Genomic DNA, 22,234 nt, shown 5'->3' on the forward strand with positions numbered 1-22,234 from the left:
CTGGTATCTATCTGAAGTTATGCCTGATTGAATCCGGTCTAATTGTAACACACGTCTCACAGTTTATCGTAGAAGATTATTTGTAAGAAAAACAAATCTGCATTTCATGATATGTCAGTAGTTGATGTTTTGTAACCACATGAGTCTCTAATTTGATCTCCTCCCTCTTTTCTCCTCAGCTCTTTCTCATGCTGGAGACTCGCCGGTCACTCTGAAAGTACAGGATGAAAAGATGGCACAGCTGCTTTTACCGCCAGGACCAGACAGCTTCCGCCCGTTTTGTCGTGAGTCCCTCGACGCCATCGAGAAGCGCATCGCCGAGGAGAATGCCAAGAAGCCCAAGAAAGAGCAGAGCAATGACGACAACGAGAACGACCCCAAGCCCAACAGTGATCTTGAGGCGGGCAAATCGCTGCCTTTCATATACGGGGACATCCCTAAAGGACTGGTGGCCACACCGCTGGAGGATCTGGACACCTTCTACAGCAATCAGAAAGTAGGTTTGTCAAAAAGAAACTGGTCTTGGAATGCAGGGAAAGGTGTTGAGATCAGTTGTTAATGCTACACAGTTTGAAAAACAATATATTCCTGTTCAGTGTTGAAAAAGCATACACGTGGTTCAGTTTTCTGTTAGAACACAGCTGAATGAATCTAACATAGCATAGACAGTCATGGAATGCCTTTGTAGCTGATTGCTACATTGCTATATTTGCGTCTTTATGAGTGTGCAGACTGCTGTCTATCCAGCCAATTGTAGGCTGTGTTGTTGGAGAGCTCTATATGTGTCATACTCAGTTTTTCTTTACTTTCTTCTAGAGTTGTAGTGGGGGCTTTCTATGTTGTCTGGTCTAAATTCAGCTGTCATCTTTGAGGTGATGAAACACGTTGTTATCCACCCAGAAGCTTTGTGTCCCAGGTGACAGGAAGGGAAGGCTTTGAAAGGGCATCCTGTATGAGAATCGCATGGGAGGCATGTCACCACGTGACAGCATACGACTGTGTTAACTGTTCACTAGAGATTGTGCTACAGCATACAGTAGCAAAGACAGAAACTATAAATATTGCTATCCTTTTTAAAGGGTATTTTTCTTGTTCTCATTTCACAAGTGGCCAGTGAAATCTGTTGTCGGTCAGACTTTTAAATCAGTGATGCTTATTAGCAACCGTTTGACTACTTTAAGGTGACCTCAAAACAGAATCTATGGTGCATTTTTTTTTGTATGGATGCTGAATCATTGTGTTTTAGGTGTGTTGTTTACTACACTACCCCCCCTCTCTCTTTCTCTCTCTCTCCCCGTCCACCCCCCTTCGCTCTCTCAGACCTTTATAATATTGAACCAAGGGAAGACCATCTTCCGCTTCAACGCCACATCTGCCTTGTATGTCTTAAGCCCCTTCAACCCTCTTAGAAAAATATCAATGAAGATTTTGGTACATTCATATCCTTTCATCATCAAAAATGAAAACCTCATGAAATGGTTAGAAGTAATATCCTGTATCACATATCTGTTTCCTGTTTGCACAGATAATTAGTGCAGTATGATGAATTGTATGCATAAGCTAACTGAACATAACGTGGGTCACCTGATATGTTTTCTGCCTAAGCCAGGTCTTGTATGTCAAGTGTAAACAATATTAAATCAACCCATCTGGACAGTTTGGTTTCCTTGACAACTGCCTCCACATTGTTTAGCATGGTAATCATGTGCACTATCCTTACCAACTGTGCGTTTATGACCATCAGTAAACTGCCGGAGTGGGCGAAGAATGTAGAGTAAGTCCTTTTTGAATCCCAAAATAGACAATACACACATTCACAAATACTGTTATCTCTGAGCACTAACGAGTCATCTTTTGTTTTAAACAGGTACACATTCACTGGAATTTATACATTTGAGTCTCTTGTTAAAATTCTGGCAAGGGGCTTCTGTGTAGGGAAGTTCACCTTTCTACGAGACCCATGGAACTGGCTGGATTTCTGTGTTATTGTCATGGCGTAAGTATCTACTAATTTGTGTTAATGCCCTAATGATGTTACTAATGTTAACACTGCATTCACTGTAACTTTGGGAGCTCATGTTGTACTGTCACACTTTCACAAGTCCACCACTATACTGCCAGAAATGTCAGCATTTGTGTTACTAACGCCCATTTGTCATACTGGAAACATGTTGTTATATGTACTTCAGTACCATCTGTTGTTGTTGGAAGGCAGATGAGTTACAACAACTATTGAACAAATGTTGATTTAGATTAGTAGTAGATTATTAAGTTGTTGAAATCAACAGGTAAAAAAAAGCCCCTTGGATAACTCCTTGTATTGTCTTTATTTGGACTTTGTTTGAACATACACAAGAACAGATCATAAGCAATAATGCCACCCCTTGTTAAAGTGGTGGTCCTAATGTTTTACATTAGTACTGTATCTGCTATGATATTGTACGCCAGAAGTCATAACAAGACCACAAGCATATGATGAAAAATGTGGTATTCCACTGTCCAATCTCCTCAAATGTGATATACTGTACAGTAAAAAACATTTTCTTACCCCCTTGTAATACTGTTTGAGGAGTTTAGGGCCTTTGCCATGTTGCATGTATGTAATCTCCTGAAGTACACAAGCTCTATTGTAATTGTGAATTTTCCTGCAGGTATGTAACTGAGTTTGTAAACCTAGGCAATGTTTCAGCTCTTCGCACATTCAGAGTACTGAGAGCTTTGAAAACAATTTCAGTAATCCCAGGTAAGGAGTTGCCTGCTGCCAAGTGTCAGTAGCTACAGTCGCTAGCCCCCCTGTGTGATGTTTCCTCCTGCGACTGCTCTCTGTTGTGCTGTCATGGCGTCTGTATATCATCCCTTATTCCAGATATGTGACAGAGTTTGTGGACCTGGGCAATGTCTCAGCCCTGAGAACGTTCAGGGTTCTCCGTGCATTGAAAACTATATCGGTCATCCCAGGTGAGAGACAGGTTAAGGGTGTAAAAGCTACTACCTGTAGTACCTCACACCATCAACGTTAAGATTCACCTCCCCTTATACGCTTTCCTGATTTGATGGTTTGCCTCTCATGCTGCAATATAGCCAGTAAAAGTAGGAATCTGAAGCAGTCCATTGAAATGGAAAGGATTCCCTGCTTTTAGACATACTATTTTATTTGCGTTTTCTTTTCTTTTTTTCAAACAGCCTTTGGGTGGGTCTAGTTAGTCGATTCTGTTTGCATGATGTTGCCAACTCCAGCCTGTGTGATCGTGTTTGTGGTGTTGTCTCCTCTCCTTCCTTTGCTGGGATGGTTGCTGGTCAGTGTTTCCTTCCTGACTGCTGTCTGCCTTCATTGAACTGCTCCTGTTCAATGGAGACAGACTGGGATGTTTGTCTATTAAGGGTGTGTCATATGCCAGACTGATGCATGCCCACCCTCATAGATGTGCATGCTGTTATAACAGTCTAAGACATCTTTTCTGATCCAAGCTCAGTAGGTATTAATAACAAACAAACACACACAAACACACACACACACACACACACACATACATATAGTATATCTGCATGTCAATGTGTGGCAAGACCAGACTGGTCACCATTACAACTGAGTAGGACTTCTTAGTTACTGTTTAGAATACCCAGAGTTGTGTACTATATTCTTTCTACAGTATGGAATGTAGAATCACCGATAAAAAGTAACCATGGAGATCATCATCTTGGTAAAGATGGTGAAGTGATACTGGTTCAGACTTGACCAGTTCATTTCTTAAAGATGTACAGTATAGCTGTCTGCTATAAACCTGTTACTGGGATTTGGATTCTCTCAGAAAAGATGATGCTTCACATGGCTCATATAATGACAGAAAGTAAGATAGGATAACATAATGAAACCGGATATCGATTTGAGAAAACAAATAAATATAATGATTTCACAATTATATGAGCTGCTTTTTTGGACACATTCACAGTGTTTTCCATGACATATTATGTATGAATAGAGCTCATCTGCTTCAGCAGACCGTTTCATGCTGTGTTGTTTACATTATACTTCTGGGTGTGATGGCCCCTTCACTGTCATACACTGTATACTAAACTACTGTGAGAATAACAGACTCACTCTGTTGTGTCCCACAGGCCTGAAGACCATTGTGGGTGCCCTGATCCAGTCAGTGAAGAAACTGTCAGATGTGATGATCCTCACCGTCTTCTGCCTAAGTGTCTTCGCCCTAATAGGGCTGCAACTGTTCATGGGCCACTTGAGAAATAAGTGCATACGGATACCACCTAACTCCACGGACAACAACTTGAATGATACACTGCTGGTCTTGAACGGGACAGACTATAACACGACAAACCTGACAGTCGCATTCAACTGGACAGCATACATAAACGATAAGAGTGAGCGTTGTATTTGTCTCCAGTCATTGGAGGGTTAGCGGAGGCTACTAGCCTGGGACTATGATGAGTCATTGTTACTGTAGCTCATTGCTAACATGGCAAACCAAGCAGGAGCCTGGATGGAGAGAGTAATGAGGAGTGACAGGGATGGCTGAGAGGGGTCTGTTAGAGGTTTTCCTGGTGGGGAGTGGTAATGTGGTGGATGATCACAACACAGTCTGTTTGTGTATGACACTAGTGGCATGTTTAGCTGGTGAGCATAGAGGGCACTGAGTCACCACCAAGTGGGAAAAATAGCACCCAGATGGCCATGGCACTAGGACCTGGGCTGCCGTAGAGTGATACTCCTATACTGCCACTTTATTAGTAACAAAACCTTTTTAAAAGAGCATGTTTCTCCTTGATGTTTAGTTATTCTGTTTTTCTTTATGTTTGCATAAGCTTTGTTCGTATATGACAGTGAGGTGATGAATTGAAAGTCATTCCTCCCCACTTGGCAACAGATTGACTTTCTCTCTCTTTCCTGTAGACAACTATTACATCATGCCAGGTAAAAGGGATGCTTTGCTTTGTGGAAATGGCAGTGAAGTTGGGTAAGATCAAACCCAAATTACTGTTTGTATCGAACAGTCAGGATGTGATATTGATTGCGTGTGTGTGTGTGTGTGTGTGCGCGCGCGCCTGTGCGTCTGTCCACGCTTTTGTGTACATGTGTGTGTATTTGTGTAATGAACAGTATGTCTGTGAGTTTCATTGACGTTGTGTTTTTTTTGTAGGCAATGCCCAGAGGGTTTCTCGTGCATCAAAGGGGGTCAGAACCCAGACTACGGCTACACCAGCTTTGACTCGTTCGGCTGGGCCTTCCTTTCTCTGTTCAGACTGATGACTCAGGACTACTGGGAGCTCCTCTACCAACAGGTCTTTGTTTATAAAACTACCACGCATGCATGTACTTCTTATTCTGAAAACAAGAAGCATGAGTGGGTCTGTCTAGTAGAAGTACTGTACTGTAGGTTTTTCCATACATTAATTTGTAATCTCCTTTGGCCATTGAAAAAGAGCTACTGCATACTGTGGTTTTGATTGAATTGGGCCGCTCTATTATGTTGTCATGGTAGGGACACATTTGTGTTAGCTTTGTGCTCTGAGACTGTGTGTGTTGTGAAGGTTTTGGGTATCACTGAGTGACTGGTCTTTGCCACTATGGACCTCCCTCTGTTCCTCTGCTGTTGGCTACTCTTGTGGGGAACACCATGTTTAGTATCAGGTTAATGAGATGTTTAACTTGATGGGAACCTAAGGTGTGCCCTTTCTACTTTATCCTGTCCTCAAAAACACAAATAGGCCTGCACAGAGGCGGTGGTGGTGTCTCCAATTACAAAATACAAATCAAAGAATGGATTGTCTGTAGCTTGTTCAAACAGACCTCTTAATGGACGCAGGTGCATCTTCACCTGAGGAAACAAAGACGATGACTTGTTTGAACGCAAAGATAAAGTGAATACCCTTTAGAGCAGATGGATTGCAGTCTCTTGAATAGGGTGTAGCTAAGCACTCTAGTCTCAGCAAATAGGAAAACAATACCCTCACAAACCCCCAGATCAGGTCTGCAATCAATGTCACATGGTTGGAAAAGTGTGTCCAGAATTGCTTGTTATTTTAGCATGTTTTATAATGGTTCCAGTTATATTTTGCTAACATTCTCAATTCAGAGATATGTAATAGTAGGGTTTTTTTACCCTACATATAAAAAAACTGGTTCTCTTCCAGACCCTGAGGACAGCTGGGAAGCCCTACATGGTCTTCTTTGTGCTGGTGATCTTCCTGGGCTCTTTCTACCTGGTCAACCTGATCCTGGCTGTGGTGGCCATGGCCTACGATGAGCAGAACCAGGCCACCATTGAGGAGGCCAAGCAAAAAGAGGAGGAGTTCGAGGTCATGCTGGATCAGCTGAAGAGGCAACAGGAGGAAGCACAGGTGCAGTACTATGACATCTCAACATCAGGGGAGGCTCATGGAATGGAATGAGGAATGGTATCAAACACGTGTCAAACTAATTCCATTTCCATGCCTAATTCCATTTCATGCATTACAATGTGCCTGTCCTCCGATTTCTACCTCCAACCTTCCTCCCCTGCTCAACATGTTCCCCATTTCAACCCTGTACTCTACCAGATCGTCTGCTCACTCACCTCAACCTGTATGGTATATATATATATGATTGGAGGGATATTGATATTGATATTGATAAGATATATATATTGTCTTATTTTCAGTCTGAAAATGGCTTACAATATACCTTTATACATTTCCATGTGCAATAATGTAATCGAAGTGTAAGTAGTGTCAAGTGTAGTTTCTATTTTCTGCTGAGCTGCTAAATTCTGTGTTACCCCTGACGACCGTGGGTGTCTGTGTGTTGATTGGCTGGCAGGCGGCAGCGGTGGTGGCGGCTGCGGAGAGCGCGGAGTGCGGTGAGAGAGGGGGGCTAACTGATGAGTCCTCTGGGGCCTCCAAACTCAGCTCCAAGAGTGCCAAAGATAGGCGTAACAGGCGTAAGAAGAGGAAGCAGAGAGAGGAAGAGGGGGAGAAGGTGGACGATGAGAAATTCCGCAAGTCTGAGTCGGAGGACAGTATAGGAAAGAGACGCTTCCGTTTCTCTATAGATGTTAACCTCCTCAACCACGACATGAGATGCTCAACCCCGTACCAGGTCAGACTAGCTCTGTCATCGCATATAACACGCTGCTTTCTCCTTTCTTATACCTACCTTCGCCTTTGTTTACCATGTTTGTTCACTCCCTCCTGTAAATCGCTCCCATTGTGTTACCTCTCTGTTTCTATCATCTTTATCCTTTAATGGTGAACCACGTGGTCTTGTACTTTGCTGCCCTCTTTGGCCACACTGAAAATTTGAAAATGCACATATGCTACGTTTTCTAAAAGCAAATATGTGCGTATCCTTGTAAACAAACTAAACGTAAAATAGACATCAGATTTTAGAAGAGCTTTGTTTGGACCAAAAACTGCACTCTTTGCTGAACATTGTTGTTCATGTGATCCAATTTCTTGATCGCTACCTATTTATCATGGCCATTTAGCACTATTTTAAAGCTTAAATCTACATACTGGACCTTTGTTGCATTTGTTTTATTTTTGGTCAATTTTATCATCATCATCATCATCGTCATCATCAACATTATCATCATTATCATTATCGTTCTTATCATCTTCATCACATTCATCATCATCATCAACATGATCATCATCGTCATCTTAATCATGTTCATCATCATCTACCAAAACGGCAGCATCGTGGTTTCCATCATTATCATTATTTGGTATGCTTCTATCATACGTGTTGTTATCACAGAGGTCATGCTCGAGATAATCAGCATCATCATCATCATCATCTCAAGACATGATTTTTCATCTTACAATGTAAAGAAAAGGGCTTTAGATGGAATTCACCTTTGGTGTTTACATCGGAGTAAGAACTAGCCCCAAAAGAGATAAAAGAAACATCTCCATCTTCCACCTCATCTCTCACCACGTATGCTTGTACCAGTGATAGGCACTGAGGACTGTTTCTCTCTCCCAGTCCTTCCTGAGTATACACGGACCCCCGTTCTCATCCAGACGGAACAGCCGCGCCAGCCTCTTCAGCTTCCGGGGCCGGGCTCAGGACTCGGATAACGACTTTGCAGACGACGAGAACAGCACGTTCGAAGACAACGACAGTCGCCGGAACTCTCTGTTTGTCCCGCAGCGGTTTGAGCGACGCAGCAGCACCGTGAGCCAGAACAGCATGTCATCACATGTCCTGCTGCCAGCCAATGGGAAGATGCACAGCTCGGTGGACTGCAACGGTGTGGTGTCCCTGGCGGGCGTGGCCTCGGTCCCTACTTCACCTGTGGGACTCCTTCTACCAGAGGTGACAGTAGATATGGCCACTTCCGATGACAACGTAAGGAAGTCTAGTCTAGCCTGGATGGCCTGATCTCTCTCTCTTTCTACACCAGCTCTGTGATGTCTCCACCTGCTGTGACTGTAGCTTTGCTGTGCGCTTGTAGTGTGCTTTCCCTTCTCTCTCCTCCATCTCTCCCTTTTTCTCTCACAACTCAACTCAAAGAAGATTTATCCAAATTATGTCACTTCCTGTAACCCGTGAAATGTGTGTGTCTATAGGGCACCACCACTGAGACAGAGTACAGGAAGGCCAGGTGTGGCTCCTACCAGGCCTCTATGGACTACCTGGATGACCCAGCGGCCAGACAGAGAGCCCTGAGTGTAGCTAGTATTATAACCAACACCATGGAAGGTGAGTAGCCCACTGATATTGTTTGCTCACTAGACTCTCTTACCAGACTCAAACCTGACCAGGTTTAAAGTCTAGCAAAACACATTGCTTTGAATGCTGATTAAGTTATTCATTTGCAAATATCCCCCATCCATACAAAAAGCATGAAGAGCCAGAATGAGAATGTATCGATTTATAAACATATACATTGTATTCTGTTTCTCCCGTATGTATATCAGAACTTGAAGAGTCAAGACAGAAGTGTCATCCTTGCTGGTACAAGTTTGCTAACACCTTCCTGATCTGGGAATGTTCTCCAGTTTGGATGAGGATCAAGAAGCTGGTCAGACTGATTGTGATGGACCCATTTGTAGACCTTGCTATCACCATTTGTATTGTTATGAACACAGTGTTCATGGCAATGGAGCATCAGCCAATGTCCCTTGAGTTCAAATACCTGCTGAATGTGGGGAACTCGGTAAGTCATATTGCTGTGTACAGTATGTTTTGTATTTTTTTTTTATGCTCTTTCCTTTTTATCTCTTTTATGTAAAGCACTTTGAATTGCCTCTGTGTATGAATTGTGCTATATAAATAAACTTGCCTTGCCTAGCCTTACCATTGGTCTATTTATTTGGAATGGGCCTTTTTGAACGGATGAAATGCTCAAAAATACAGTAACTGTCACTGTTGTATGTTTTATACAGGTGTTCACAGGTATCTTCACAGCTGAGATGTGCTTTAAGGTCATTGCTTTGGATCCATACTATTATTTCCAAGAGGGATGGAATATATTTGATGGGATCATTGTCAGTCTGAGTTTGATGGAGCTGGGTTTGGCCAATTTTAATGGGATGTCTATCCTCAGATCATTCCGATTGGTAAGTGCTATAAAACACCATCACACACAAAATAGTCCACTGAATGTAAAAACTAGACTGTAAAAGTACTGCAGTAGCAAGTAACAGTAATTACATTGTAAATGTGGGTCAAAGTACTATGTTACTGTACTATGACTCTCATTTACATATGTTTTGTCAAATCACCTATTTTGTTCCATTTGTATCTTTACCTGCAGCTGAGAGTGTTCAAATTGGCCAAGTCCTGGCCCACATTAAACATGCTAATCAAGATCATCGGCAACTCTGTTGGTGCTCTGGGCAACCTCACCATCGTCCTGGCCATCATTGTCTTCATCTTTGCTGTGGTGGGCATGCAGCTGTTCGGCAAGAGCTACAAAGAATGCGTGTGCAAGATCTCCACAGACTGCACCCTCCCACGCTGGCACATGAACGACTTCTTCCACTCCTTCCTCATCGTGTTCCGGGTGCTATGTGGGGAGTGGATCGAGACCATGTGGGACTGCATGGAGGTGGCCGGAACACACATGTGTCTCATCGTCTTCATGATGGTCATGGTCATTGGGAACCTGGTTGTATGTTGATCTCATCTCATCTCTTCTGTGTGAAAGGAGATTGGATAGCTAAGGGGAACATGCTGGACCTTTGATACTATTCTTATGGTGTTGGGAACTTAAAAAAGCTGTGAGAGCTTAAATCAGTTTTGATGGTTTTACTCAGATTTTTGTGTTAACAACATGTTATCCCATAGTCTTTTGCCATAGAGATTCACACTGTATTTTAAATTTAGGTCATGTACATGTAAGTGAACCAGCCGTGTGTGTGTGTGTGTGTGTGTGTGTGTGTGTGTGTGTGTGTGTGGGTGTGTGTGTGTGTGGGTGGGTGGGTGGGTGTGTGTGTATACTGTGTATACTGTGTATACTGTGTATGCACTATGTACTATGTGTCTGTGTGTTTGTCAGGTTCTGAACCTGTTCCTGGCCTTGCTACTGAGCTCCTTCAGCGCCGACAACCTGGCGGCGCCAGATGATGAGCGTGATATGTACAACCTGCAGGTCGCCATCAGCCGCATTCACCGGGGTGTGGCCTTCATCAAGGCCCTGCTGAGCCGCTCCTTCCACCGCCTCTGCAGGAGGCAGAAGAATGCCCGGAGCGAGCAATGCCCAGAACCCATAGAGAACCGAAACCACACTAGTGGAGGGTGTAGTTGCATCATAGACCCTGACCACCGTTGCATCATAGAACCGGAATACCCTAAAGACGGGAATGGGACGGCCAGTGGCCCAGGCAGTAATTCAGGGAGGTACATAGACAACGGCTGTGACCACATGCCCTTCATCCACAGCCCCAGCGTGACCGTCACTGTGCCCATCGCGATGGGAGAGTCGGACTTTGAGAACCTAAACACAGAGGACTTCAGCAGCACCTCCTCGGACGTCGAGGAGATCAAAGAGGTAAGGACGCTCACTGGGTTTGTTCTGACTTGGTACCATGTGGACCAATATGCTGTACGTAGTTTGACATTGAGTTCTAGATCTACAGATTGAAAGAAGTTTGTCTGTCTGTGTGTTTGCCACATTATAACTAATATAGAGGAAATTGCTGGCATCTTATGGCATTGTATTGTAGGGTGTTATTCAATTAAGTGATAGTGGACCAGCTGCAATGACTACCTGCTACCAGGCTGCCAACATGGGTTGTAATAATGTACATAGTTTGTGTACTTACAAAGGAATGGACTTTTAGTCCCTCCATTGTGATATTAGATCCTTATATTACCAGTTTAATAAGATACCAGTTTAATAAAGGATTTATTGAATGGCAATTATATGGCATTAATAAGCCTTTGTGTACATTAATAATGCTGTTTGTGTACAATGTACAAATTACTCTGAGATGTTCCCTTAAAACCCATCCATCACTGTCTGGTTACGGTTTTACGGCCTGTTAGAAGGCAGGGAGAAGGCGGTAGAGATGAGTGATGGATGAAGCACTGATTCCAATATTGGCTACGTTCCTTTGCGGATACATTTGTTGTTTTAGATAAGTAGGATGTTCCAATGCAGCGGTCGTGCTGGTGCACTTACCCACTGTTCACAGCTCCCCAAGTATGAGCATGTGACGTGACATATCCCCTGGAGAGCCCATATACCACGACCCTTTACCGAGGAGAGGCCACAGAGACAGGAAAATACCAGTCTTCAGATTACATTATGTGCCATTTAAGTCTGAGTGCTCTGAAGCTTCATCCTCTTTAGGCAGATACTGTATTTGCTTTCTAGAAAGGCTCTTTTCAGTGTAAAAAAAAAAAAAAAAAAAAAAAAGTTGTCAGACAATCATAATAGTTTGCTGTGTCATTGTTGTATTGTGCATATGTATTGTAGTGTGCTGTTTTTTTTTTTTTTTTTAATTGTTTGTGTTACTTTCAGTTATGAATGTACAGTAACTTTAATCTACTCTGTGTTCAAATGTGACATTGCTTTTCTTACAACTTACAACTTTGCTTTCAGACAGTAGTACAGTATGTGGTATCTTTTGGTGTGACTCTTACCACACTTAACCCCATTTGTTATTACAGCTGTTTCACAGACGCTCTCAAGGTTTTCAATGAGAGAGGAGACTTGTAAGACCACTTTATTGTACATAACACCAACCATGGAGATTGCCTATCCCATTTACAAGAAATATACAAATGTTTCATTGGATTGCTCATCTATTATTTTTTATGCTTGGTCATACTTTACTCCTTTATTTGGATTTGGTTCAGCAACAGGTCTGATGCTGCAAACCCAATTTGTTTTTGTTTCTATTTCAGTTTGATATAAAGCTTATTTTCTATACTGAAATATGTTTATGAATGAGCAACACCACCATATTCAACAGATCAACCCATGGTTATTTTATTGTTTTGTCCCTTTGGTTGGTTTGATTTTTGGTTCTGGATTGCTCAGCAGCCAGCGAGCACCTAGAGCACGACAAATCAAATTAACATCCTGTAGAGAAATGGATTTTGCTGTTATAATGTCAAAATTCATTGGAGGAATGGCTGACAGCCAAGCATTTACGTGGAATTTCATTTCATGAATATTATCCATAATGGAGTGATGAAAGCAGATGATAATAAATGCTTGTGACATTTCAGAAAAGCTTTAGACTTTGGATCAGCAGGGATGCAACATGGTGTTGCTACAGTAGTACACTGTGCAGGTATTACACAGTGACTGAAGATTTCAATACATATTAGTAATACAATCATTGTAATGCAGTTCGATAGATAAATTAATACATCCTAAAAGTACATAAAACATAACGTTCACATGGAATGCATAGATTATTTTACAGGAATATTTTGCTTGGGTAACTGTATACAATTTCACTCAAATGCACCTGAGAACAGGTGCAACTTCTGAAGTTTTTAATAGACCATAATTATATTTTGTCGGGAAAAGAAAATTCAATAGTGCCTTTCATCAGTCGTAAAGTCGACATCAAACGCATCCATAATGATACTAAAGAGATGTAAAGTAGCTTGATGAGTGGTAGCTTAGCCCTATGGAGTTTTGAGTGCGGTTCATATATCATTGTAGCATGCTTACATCATTCCTCATGCTGCATTAGCTGGTCCCATGACAGTCAACGCTGTTGCACTCTCCAGGAAGGCATTCAAGATTGCTCTCATCTCAGGGTTTCAGGAAGAAACACACAGTACAGACGGCTTGAGGAGAGACACTGAATATAAGTTATAATACCTTCCCTAATAGTAACTTGCAGACATAACATTAACTAATAGACATTAATTTCTCAAACTTGCTTAGCTTAGCACTTTATGGTTATCTTATTCTTAGATATACACTGTACAGTATACTGCATTAGAGGCATAGTACTGTATTATCCACATTGGTACAATAACCACATTGGTCTGTCTCAAACCATACTGTACTTTAGATAGAAAGTAACTAGATTGTCTCCACAGCTTTATCACATTACTCTCCTACTGTAAGTTATCCTGGCTGGGGTGTTTAATTTCATTCAGTCTCCTAGGCAGGTAGGAGTGATCAGGTGACCTAGACAGCTCTGTTATGCAGACTCTTTTGATGCCCTCCTTGGTCAAGTGCACAGCATAGTTTTTCTGCTGTTAAGCTAATGTGGGTATCCTCTTTTTGAGATGACTGAAGCTTGTTTACTGTGTCGTAGAAACTGGACATATGTGTTTTCATGTCATGAGGGAAAATGTATCTAGGAATTTTGTCAAGTCGTTGTTGATATAATATATATGCCATTTAGCTGACGCTTTTATTCAAAGCGACTTACATTGCAGTGAGTGCATACATTTTTCTGTATATATGGTCCCAGCGGGAATCAAACCCACAACCTAAGCGTTGTTAGCGTAATGCTCTCCCAACTGAGCCACAAGAGGACCACGTTGAGCGTAAGGTTTGGGTCAAAAAAGCACTGGACATGAAAACAATGGAGCACACATGTTCTGTAGTTTAAAATCACAGGCTTTGTTACTTTTTAGAGAACGCATGCCATACCACTTAAAGATAAATCAATTTTACCTACAGCCTTTATGGGAGTATAACCATCTCTTCCAACAGTAATCAGCGGTAGCTTATATGTTACAATTTGACTTTCAAAACAAAACATATGTGTCTCATCTGTAGGTAATTTTGATTGATTCTGCATGCAATGATATACATTCATTTTAGCCAAAGGACAAGCGATCAACCCTGTGAGCTTACATAATGACAAGCAGCCTCACATCACTGAGCCATCCATTGTCATGAACACAGAGGCTCAGTATGTCAGCTCCTGGGCAGATGCTAGTGTTCCAGACCCTGTCAGGGCTGTGCTATGCTAACGGTGGTTTGGCTCTCCCTTTTCAGAGGCTAGATGAAGCTGATGACCTCCAGCTAAGCTCCTCAGAGGGCAGCACGGTGGACATCAGGCCGGTATGCGAGGGAGGGGAGTCTGGGGACTTTGAACTAGAGGATTCCATTGATGTCCCTGATGGCTGCTTTACTGATGGTGAGAGATATTATAGAGGACTCAGGATGGAGGAACTGTGATGCATTGAAACTTCTATTAATCTTTCATGTTGTCTCATTTTAGGCTGTGTCCGTAGATTCCAATTCTGCCAGGTGAACACTGAGGTGGGCAAGTGGAGGATCTGGTGGACAGTGAGGAGGACATGCTTCAGAATAGTGGAGCACAACTGGTTTGAGAGCTTCATCATCTTCATGATCCTGCTGAGCAGTGGGGCGCTGGTGAGTCAGCAGGTCCTTGGTGCTTGTATGACAGACACGGTTCAAACCTGGGTCTCCTACAGTACGTGTTTTATAAGACTGGGTAAAACTGCTCTCGCAGAAGCCTAGGCATTAACTAGAGCTAATTCGTGTTTTCAGGTCTCTGGCAATGTCAATCATCACACAAGCCGAGTTCATTGAACCACTTAGACACTTAGGGGAAGGATGTGATGAGGATTAGTTATGGAGCAGGCAGATGATCTGCCATGTCTGACTGACACTGGCGAGGGCCTACAGTGGTGTAGGCATGCTGTTGTTTTGTTGGTTAAAGTGTTTGATGCTCTAGTATGTAATAATAAGCCTAAGCGTTATGTTCTGCCATGACACAGAATAAGCTTTTTATTTATTTTACAATGTATTTGTTTAACCCCTAATTATCTTTTTTACAATAACGACCTTGACATACTGTATCTGATGAGGTTATTGTCAGCAGCAGATGTAGCGTATGAGATTATTGTGGAGGATATGAGATAGTAATCAGATCTGTTTGCGTTCTCATGCAGGCGTTTGAGGATGTCTACATAGAGCAGAGGAAGACCATTAAGACTGTGTTGGAGTTTGCAGACAAAATCTTCACGTACATCTTCATTTTGGAGATGTTACTAAAATGGGTGGCCTATGGATTCGCCAAATACTTCACTAATGCCTGGTGCTGGCTGGACTTCCTTATTGTTGATGTAGGTTCTCTTTGGAAAACACCTCTCAATTTACACACACACATGCATGCATGCACATACATACACACACAGCACACAAATATATAATAAAAAAATATGCTAATGCTTTCTCTGTAATCATTGAAAAGCTGCATTGATTTTTCATAGTATAAATGCTACTATCATGTAGTCTAGCCAAGTTAGTGACCTATTTAAACTGAAACGATTTCCTCAGGAGAGAGATTGTTCTGCCCACCACAGTGAGTACCAGCCAGTCCCAGATCCTCGAATGATATGATGTCTTGTCTACTCCCAGGTCTCTCTGGTCAGCTTGGTAGCCAACGCCATGGGCTATTCTGACCTGAGCACCATCAAGTCCCTGAGGACACTGCGAGCACTGAGGCCCCTGAGGGCACTGTCGCGCTTCGAGGGCATGAGGGTAAGAGTCACCAGTGCCTCCGACCTGTGCCCATTCCACCTCACAGTTCACTCCACCATCACAGCCTTTTACCAGGGGTGACATCAGGTGACCAGACAGCCGCAGAGCACAGCCAGCAAAGGCCCACAACACAGGGTCTTTGCTCAAATCCACCAGCTGAATTAGTCCGTGCATGTACATTAGAGATCCCTCACCTCTCCTATTCCTCCTTGTCCAACTCAATGTGTATTTGGGTTTTTCTAACACTGGATGTTTCATGACAAACAGAAGTTGAGCGAGTCACCCGTTATACACTATGCATTGATCAGTGGCTTGCATGTTGTGGTGGGCTAGATTTCCACAGCTACTGTGACAATGGTCTCTCCTCACATGGTCACCACTGAATTCTCCCATCTGTATGACTGACTTCTCATTACTTCTCTCTCTCTCCCTCCCTCTCTCTCTCTCTCTCTTTCTCTCTCTCTCTCTCTACTGATGTACAGAAAAAACTGTATTGTGTTTGTATGCTGCTCGCTGGGTGCCTTTAACGTGAATTCATTCTCTCTTGATTTATGTGTTTGTTTTTTCATTTGCAGTAAACAAAAATGTGTGACTTCATCCTGCCTCTACAAGGTTTTTTCTGTTTCGTCTTTCTCACAAAACCACGTACTGTACATAGTACAGTAAATAAATAAACACATAGACATAGCTAGTATGACCTGTAGTTAACTTCCCCCACTTCTCCTTATTCTTTCCCAACTTCTTACCCTGCTGTTGTCACTGTTGTGAATGAGCTGTGGTGTTAGCGGTACTTGTGTTGAGCTTATACCGATGTGTACATTGGCATTGAAATACTTCACTCTTGTGTTTTCCTATTTGTTTACCATTACCAGTCAATGTAAATATAGCGTCATAATTGTCAGTGCTCATAACTATGATCATTACCCAAGCAGATATTTATCTTGGGTCCTATATCTGAGATGGTGTGGGCTGGTGTGTGTTTGTGTGCAGGTGGTAGTCAACGCTCTTCTGGGAGCCATCCCCTCCATCTTCAACGTGCTTCTGGTCTGTCTCATCTTCTGGCTTATCTTCAGTATCATGGGGGTCAACCTGTTTGCCGGGAAATACTATTACTGTGTCAACACGACCACCGACGAACGCTTCTCTATTAAAGAGGTTGCCAACTCTTCAGAATGTGAGGACCTGAAGTCGAAGGGAGCCCGCTGGAGGAATACCAAGATCAACTTTGATAACGTTGGAGCAGGCTACCTTGCACTGTTACAAGTGGTGAGTGGGTGTCTCTTTACACCTTGAGATGCATGAGGAGTAGGCTGAGCTTTGCTTTATTCTGTATCTACATGTAGTAGTTACTCTGTCAAGATATTTTAGCATGTTAAAAATTGGGCTTATGTCAACTTTTCAATTGCATGATTTCCACATATTTGACAATATCATATTATTTTGTAAGTAAATCGCTAAAAAGACAGCAGCGTCTGCCATGTGATCAGTATCAGTAAATGTTTACCATTGAGGTCGTAACCTTTCTTACATTCTGAAGGCTACATTTAAAGGCTGGCTGGATATCATGTATGCGGCTGTAGACTCTCGCAGTGTTGTAAGTAATCTTTAAACTCTTCAATATAAATACCCAGTAATCTACTCTTCAATATAAATACCCAAATACAATATTTTAAAATAATAATAGATCATTATTGTTTATTAATATACAGAATCATCATGTTGTTGTTGTTGTTGTTGTTGTTGTTATTGTTGATGATGGTGTCATTACTGGATGCTAATGCAAGGTTACTCCATTACAGTTGAACGAACAACCCAGCTATGAATTCAGTCTGTACTGGTACCTTTACTTTGTGATTTTCATCATTTTCGGATCCTTCTTTACTCTCAACCTCTTCATTGGTGTCATCATAGACAACTTTAATCAGCAAAAGAAAAAGATAAGTATTTTATCTAGCTTTTTAATGCAAAAAAAAAAACTGGAGTGCCGATATACAATAGATGATTTAAAACTGATCAGGAATTTAAGATGTTTTGTTTCCCCTCTTTACTTTGGAGGTCAGGACATCTTCATGACAGAGGAACAGAAGAAGTACTACAATGCCATGAAGAAGCTTGGATCAAAGAAACCCCAAAAGCCTATTCCTCGGCCCACGGTACGTCATCCGACTTAACATAACTGTTTCCCAACAAATAACTGATCCATTTGTTAACTCTGGGGTCTGTTTTCTGGGGTTTCTAAATGCTTTTCTCCTGTGTTTCCTCCAGAACAAAGTTCAAGGATGTGTCTTCGACTTAGTTACGACGCAAGCTTTCGACATTCTCATCATGCTTCTTATATGCCTTAACATGGTCACCATGATGGTGGAGACCGATGACCAGTCTCCAGAAAAGATTCATACTCTTTACTGGATAAACCTGGTCTTTGTTGTGATCTTCACTGCAGAATGTATACTGAAGATGATCTCTCTCCGCCAGTACTATTTCACGATTGGTTGGAATGTATTTGACTTTATCGTTGTTATCCTGTCAGTCATTGGTAAGATCCATATCTACCTGTATTTGTTGATCTTGAATGTTCCATTTTGCCTTGGCTATTATGTCTTATTTCTCTTTTTACTTTCCAGGCATGTTTCTCGCGGATGTGATCGAAAAGTACTTTGTTTCACCAACCTTGTTCAGAGTCATACGACTGGCCAGAATCGGCCGCATCCTCCGCCTCATTAAGGGTGCTAAGGGAATCCGCACTCTCTTGTTTGCCTTGATGATGTCCCTTCCTGCCTTGTTCAACATTGGTCTCCTGCTCTTCTTAGTTATGTTTATCTATGCCATCTTTGGCATGTCGACCTTTGCGTATGTCAAGAAGGAGTCAGGTATTGACGACATGTTCAACTTTGAGACGTTTGCCAACAGCATGATCTGCCTGTTCCAGATCACCACTTCAGCAGGCTGGGATACCCTCCTGGCCCCCATCCTCAACAAGAGATCACCAGACTGTGACAGCACTAAGGAGAACCCAGGCAGCCCCCACAAGGGAGACTGTGGGAATGCCCCTGTGGCAATAGTCTTCTTTGTGAGCTACATTATTATCTGCTTCCTCATTGTGATCAATATGTACATCGCCGTCATCCTCGAGAACTTCAGCGTGGCCACTGAGGAGAGCGCTGACCCTCTAAGTGAGGATGACTTTGAGATGTTCTACCAGGTTTGGGAGAAATTCGACCCACGTGCCAGCCAGTTCATGGAGTACCATAAACTATCTGATTTCGCTGATGCCCTGGACCCGCCACTACGCATGGCCAAGCCAAACAAGATCCAACTGATCTCCATGGACCTGCCTATGGTGAGTGGGGAGCGCATTCACTGCCTGGACATCCTGTTTGCCTTCACCAAGCGTGTCCTGGGGGAGTCGGGTGAGATGGACGTCCTCCGGGGGCAAATGGAGGAGCGCTTCATGGCTTCAAACCCCTCCAAGGTGTCCTACGAACCCATCACCAGCACTCTGCGTCGCAAACAAGAGGACATGTCTGCCAAAGTCATTCAGAGGGCCTTCAGACGGTATATGATGATGCGCATTGGTTTGAGGGCCTCCAACATGTATAAGGAGAAGGTTAACAGTCGGGAGACGCTGCTTGATAAAGAAGTCCATGACATAGAAAAGTTTAATGAGATCTCTTCCTCTGATAAAAATGACTTGACGCCCTCAACTGCCTCTCCACCCTCTTATGACAGTGTCACAAAACCAGACAAAAACAAATATGAGAAAGACAAGAGGGAGAAAGAGGTTGGGAGCAAAGATGGCAGGGAGGGGAAAAAGTAAATTAAAGTTGGAAAAATGCAAGTAGACATTTCATTCAGTGACATTGTTTACAGCCTTGAACAGCCTTGAACGTGACCTGTGTGTCCAGTGGACTCCCTTCTTTGGTATGGATATCTATGCCAAACTGACCACGCTTACTTGAGTCTAATTCAAGGTTGGTGCCTATTATGAGGAAGTGACTCACATTATTAGGCTGTAGGGGGACCAATTTTTCCAAGTGATATTGCTGTGGGGACAAGAAAAATGGTTACACACACTAAATAGGAACAGGTACAATTGTTCTTGTAGGTTTTGTTACAATCTGAAACATTTAGTTATGCTGTAACTTCTCTTGCAGCTACTTCTACCAGTGCTGCATCCAATGTCTTGCATTTTAACTGCCATATTATTTACAAACTTATTTTTCTTACAGAATCTTGTTTTTAATCATATTATTTTTAAAGCTCGTAGGTTGGTTGTGTGTAGTACTATTTTTGTAAACATTTTTTTTTTCTGCAAAAAGAGGGGTGTCATGTATTGCTTTAAAAGTAGTCTTGTTTACTAATATGTTCATATGACTTGACTGCTCATGACGACCAGTATTGCTGCAGTTAGGGATGTAGCTGGAGTTCAATAGAAATGTAGAACTGCATGAATCACCCATGATTATGCATGTAAGCTTCCACTATCGCCAACATCCATTTGTTTCTCCTTCTCCTTGATGTCTGAGTTGCACACGCTTTGACGAGTTTAGCAGTCATCCATAACATTAGTGTTTACTCACTCCATTACAAACCAACAACAGAACATTCCTCCTGAGCATGCAGTCCAAACAGCATGACTACAACTGTTATGTAACATCAGTTTTCGAACAATGACCTCATACACATAGCCTTACATCCTCGTAAAAGTCATACTCTCTGCTTTGTTTCTTTCATTCATCATGAAATGATTGTACAGTACAACATGCAGTAATCTTTAATTCCCTAACAGCTGAATCACTGAGTTGATACAGTGTTTTCACAATCTGTTGAGCTATTTGGCTGGTACCTCACAAGCAGTATGGTCTGTGTTGTATTTAGTTATCTTTAGTTATCTTTACTATCTTTACTATGAATGGTAGAACTCAATGTCCTCCTCACACCTCCTCCTAACTATCAGATGTAATTCTCCTAATGTAGCCTACAAACCTCCTACAGGTGAAACACTGTTTTCTTTATTAGTACATTCTGTGTACTTTGTGTTTTTGGTACTGCAAGATCATTGGTCAGTGCTATCAAACAACTCAATCATTTACTAAACTCAAATGGCTTCTTCATGTGCACCTTCCCCTCTCATTTCCCAAATGATTTTTCATTGTTATTAATGTACCTGTATGTACATATTCTATAATATATGAAATATACAAATATATTTGATATATTATGTGATATTTTATGCGTAATGGAATATATTAAATTGTTAATGTCATTATATGATATATTCTACATGTTCTTCTCCGTATGTGCAGACAGACCAGAGTATGATGCATTCAGCTTGAGCTGTGACAAGACCTTAGATTTCACTCACTGTCTAAAGAATTACTGTAATTTTAAAATTTTCTTTGTAATATTCCACCTTTTTGTAAATAATTTGCTTTAAGATATGGCCGCACTCTCTGCACCACTTTGGTTATCCAATCTTCACTGCACTTTCATTCAGAAACTCCCCGTGTGATCTAGTGAAGGGGAAATGGATCTCTCGTTTGGTTCTTGCATATTTTTGTGCAATTTGTAAACTGTGGTCACAGTTTGCCTCACATGCTTTATCAGAATAAATATCCTAAGATGGAAATTATGGTTCAGACAATTCTGAATATGATCAAGGATAGTGTCACAGCACCAAGTCCTTTGTTGTTTCCTACATTTGTTTACATTTTTATAGTTATTGAACTTCAGGATGTTACTTTTGTCAGCTGTTCCCTCTGTATTAGGAGTCCATGGTATGTGTTACAATATTATGGTATAAAGTATGCATTTATATAAGTATATTTTGCATGTAATAAAAACTATTACATGTATTGTATATTATACATTTATACACAATGAATGTTTTGATTATATAACATTTATTAGATCTCATCTTTTATATGCATTATGCTTGTAGTGTATGAGTAAACTGCATGCAAGATATTGCTATAACCCATCTCACTGAAAAGCCAAAAGAATAAAGAATACATGTACCTCAGGTATGTCTGTAAAATATTCATTTATTCCATTGCATTTATTCTTTGAATGCCATTTATGACTGCAAGCCATACATTAGCACAATCAATTTACATTCCAAGTACGTTGTTGTCCAAGTTTCTATTGTGGCACATGCTAAAATGTGGGCCTGTATTGACCAGTTTGTTACAGTATATGGATTATAACATACTGTAGGATACTGTACTTTATTGTGGATGATTAATTGAATACATACTGTAAAACATTATTTATACACATTTATTTTATATCTA

The 22,234-nt window shown here is 41.7% G+C and overlaps 1 protein-coding gene across 2 annotated transcripts; it reads left to right on the plus strand.

Moving 5' to 3' along the window:
* Positions 1 to 232: 232 nt before the first annotated feature.
* Positions 233 to 22,100, plus strand: scn1laa (sodium channel, voltage-gated, type I-like, alpha; the record flags this gene model as incomplete). 2 transcript variants are annotated; one of them, XM_083682372.1, is made up of 26 exons in its annotated part: positions 233 to 496; positions 1,321 to 1,478; positions 1,694 to 1,774; positions 1,868 to 1,996; positions 2,867 to 2,958; positions 4,117 to 4,380; positions 4,910 to 4,973; positions 5,157 to 5,298; positions 6,151 to 6,357; positions 6,815 to 7,093; positions 7,982 to 8,347; positions 8,569 to 8,701; positions 8,920 to 9,158; positions 9,388 to 9,561; positions 9,759 to 10,115; positions 10,503 to 10,994; positions 14,427 to 14,568; positions 14,653 to 14,807; positions 15,350 to 15,523; positions 15,819 to 15,941; positions 16,932 to 17,207; positions 17,479 to 17,532; positions 17,741 to 17,878; positions 17,990 to 18,094; positions 18,207 to 18,477; positions 18,566 to 22,100. In XM_083682372.1, 26 exons carry the CDS (start codon positions 233 to 235, stop codon positions 19,756 to 19,758), a joined length of 6,072 nt encoding a protein of 2,023 aa, XP_083538498.1. In that variant the 3' UTR covers positions 19,759 to 22,100. The 2 variants fall into 2 exon arrangements, with proteins under 2 accessions (XP_083538498.1, XP_083538499.1); XM_083682373.1 differs by having other exon boundaries at positions 1,321 to 1,439; positions 1,658 to 1,774.
* Positions 22,101 to 22,234: the final 134 nt, after the last annotated feature.

The sequence above is a fragment of the Argentina silus genome (genome assembly GCF_951799395.1).
Source record: "Argentina silus genome assembly, chromosome: 12".
Classification (NCBI taxonomy): Eukaryota; Metazoa; Chordata; class Actinopteri; order Argentiniformes; family Argentinidae; genus Argentina; species Argentina silus.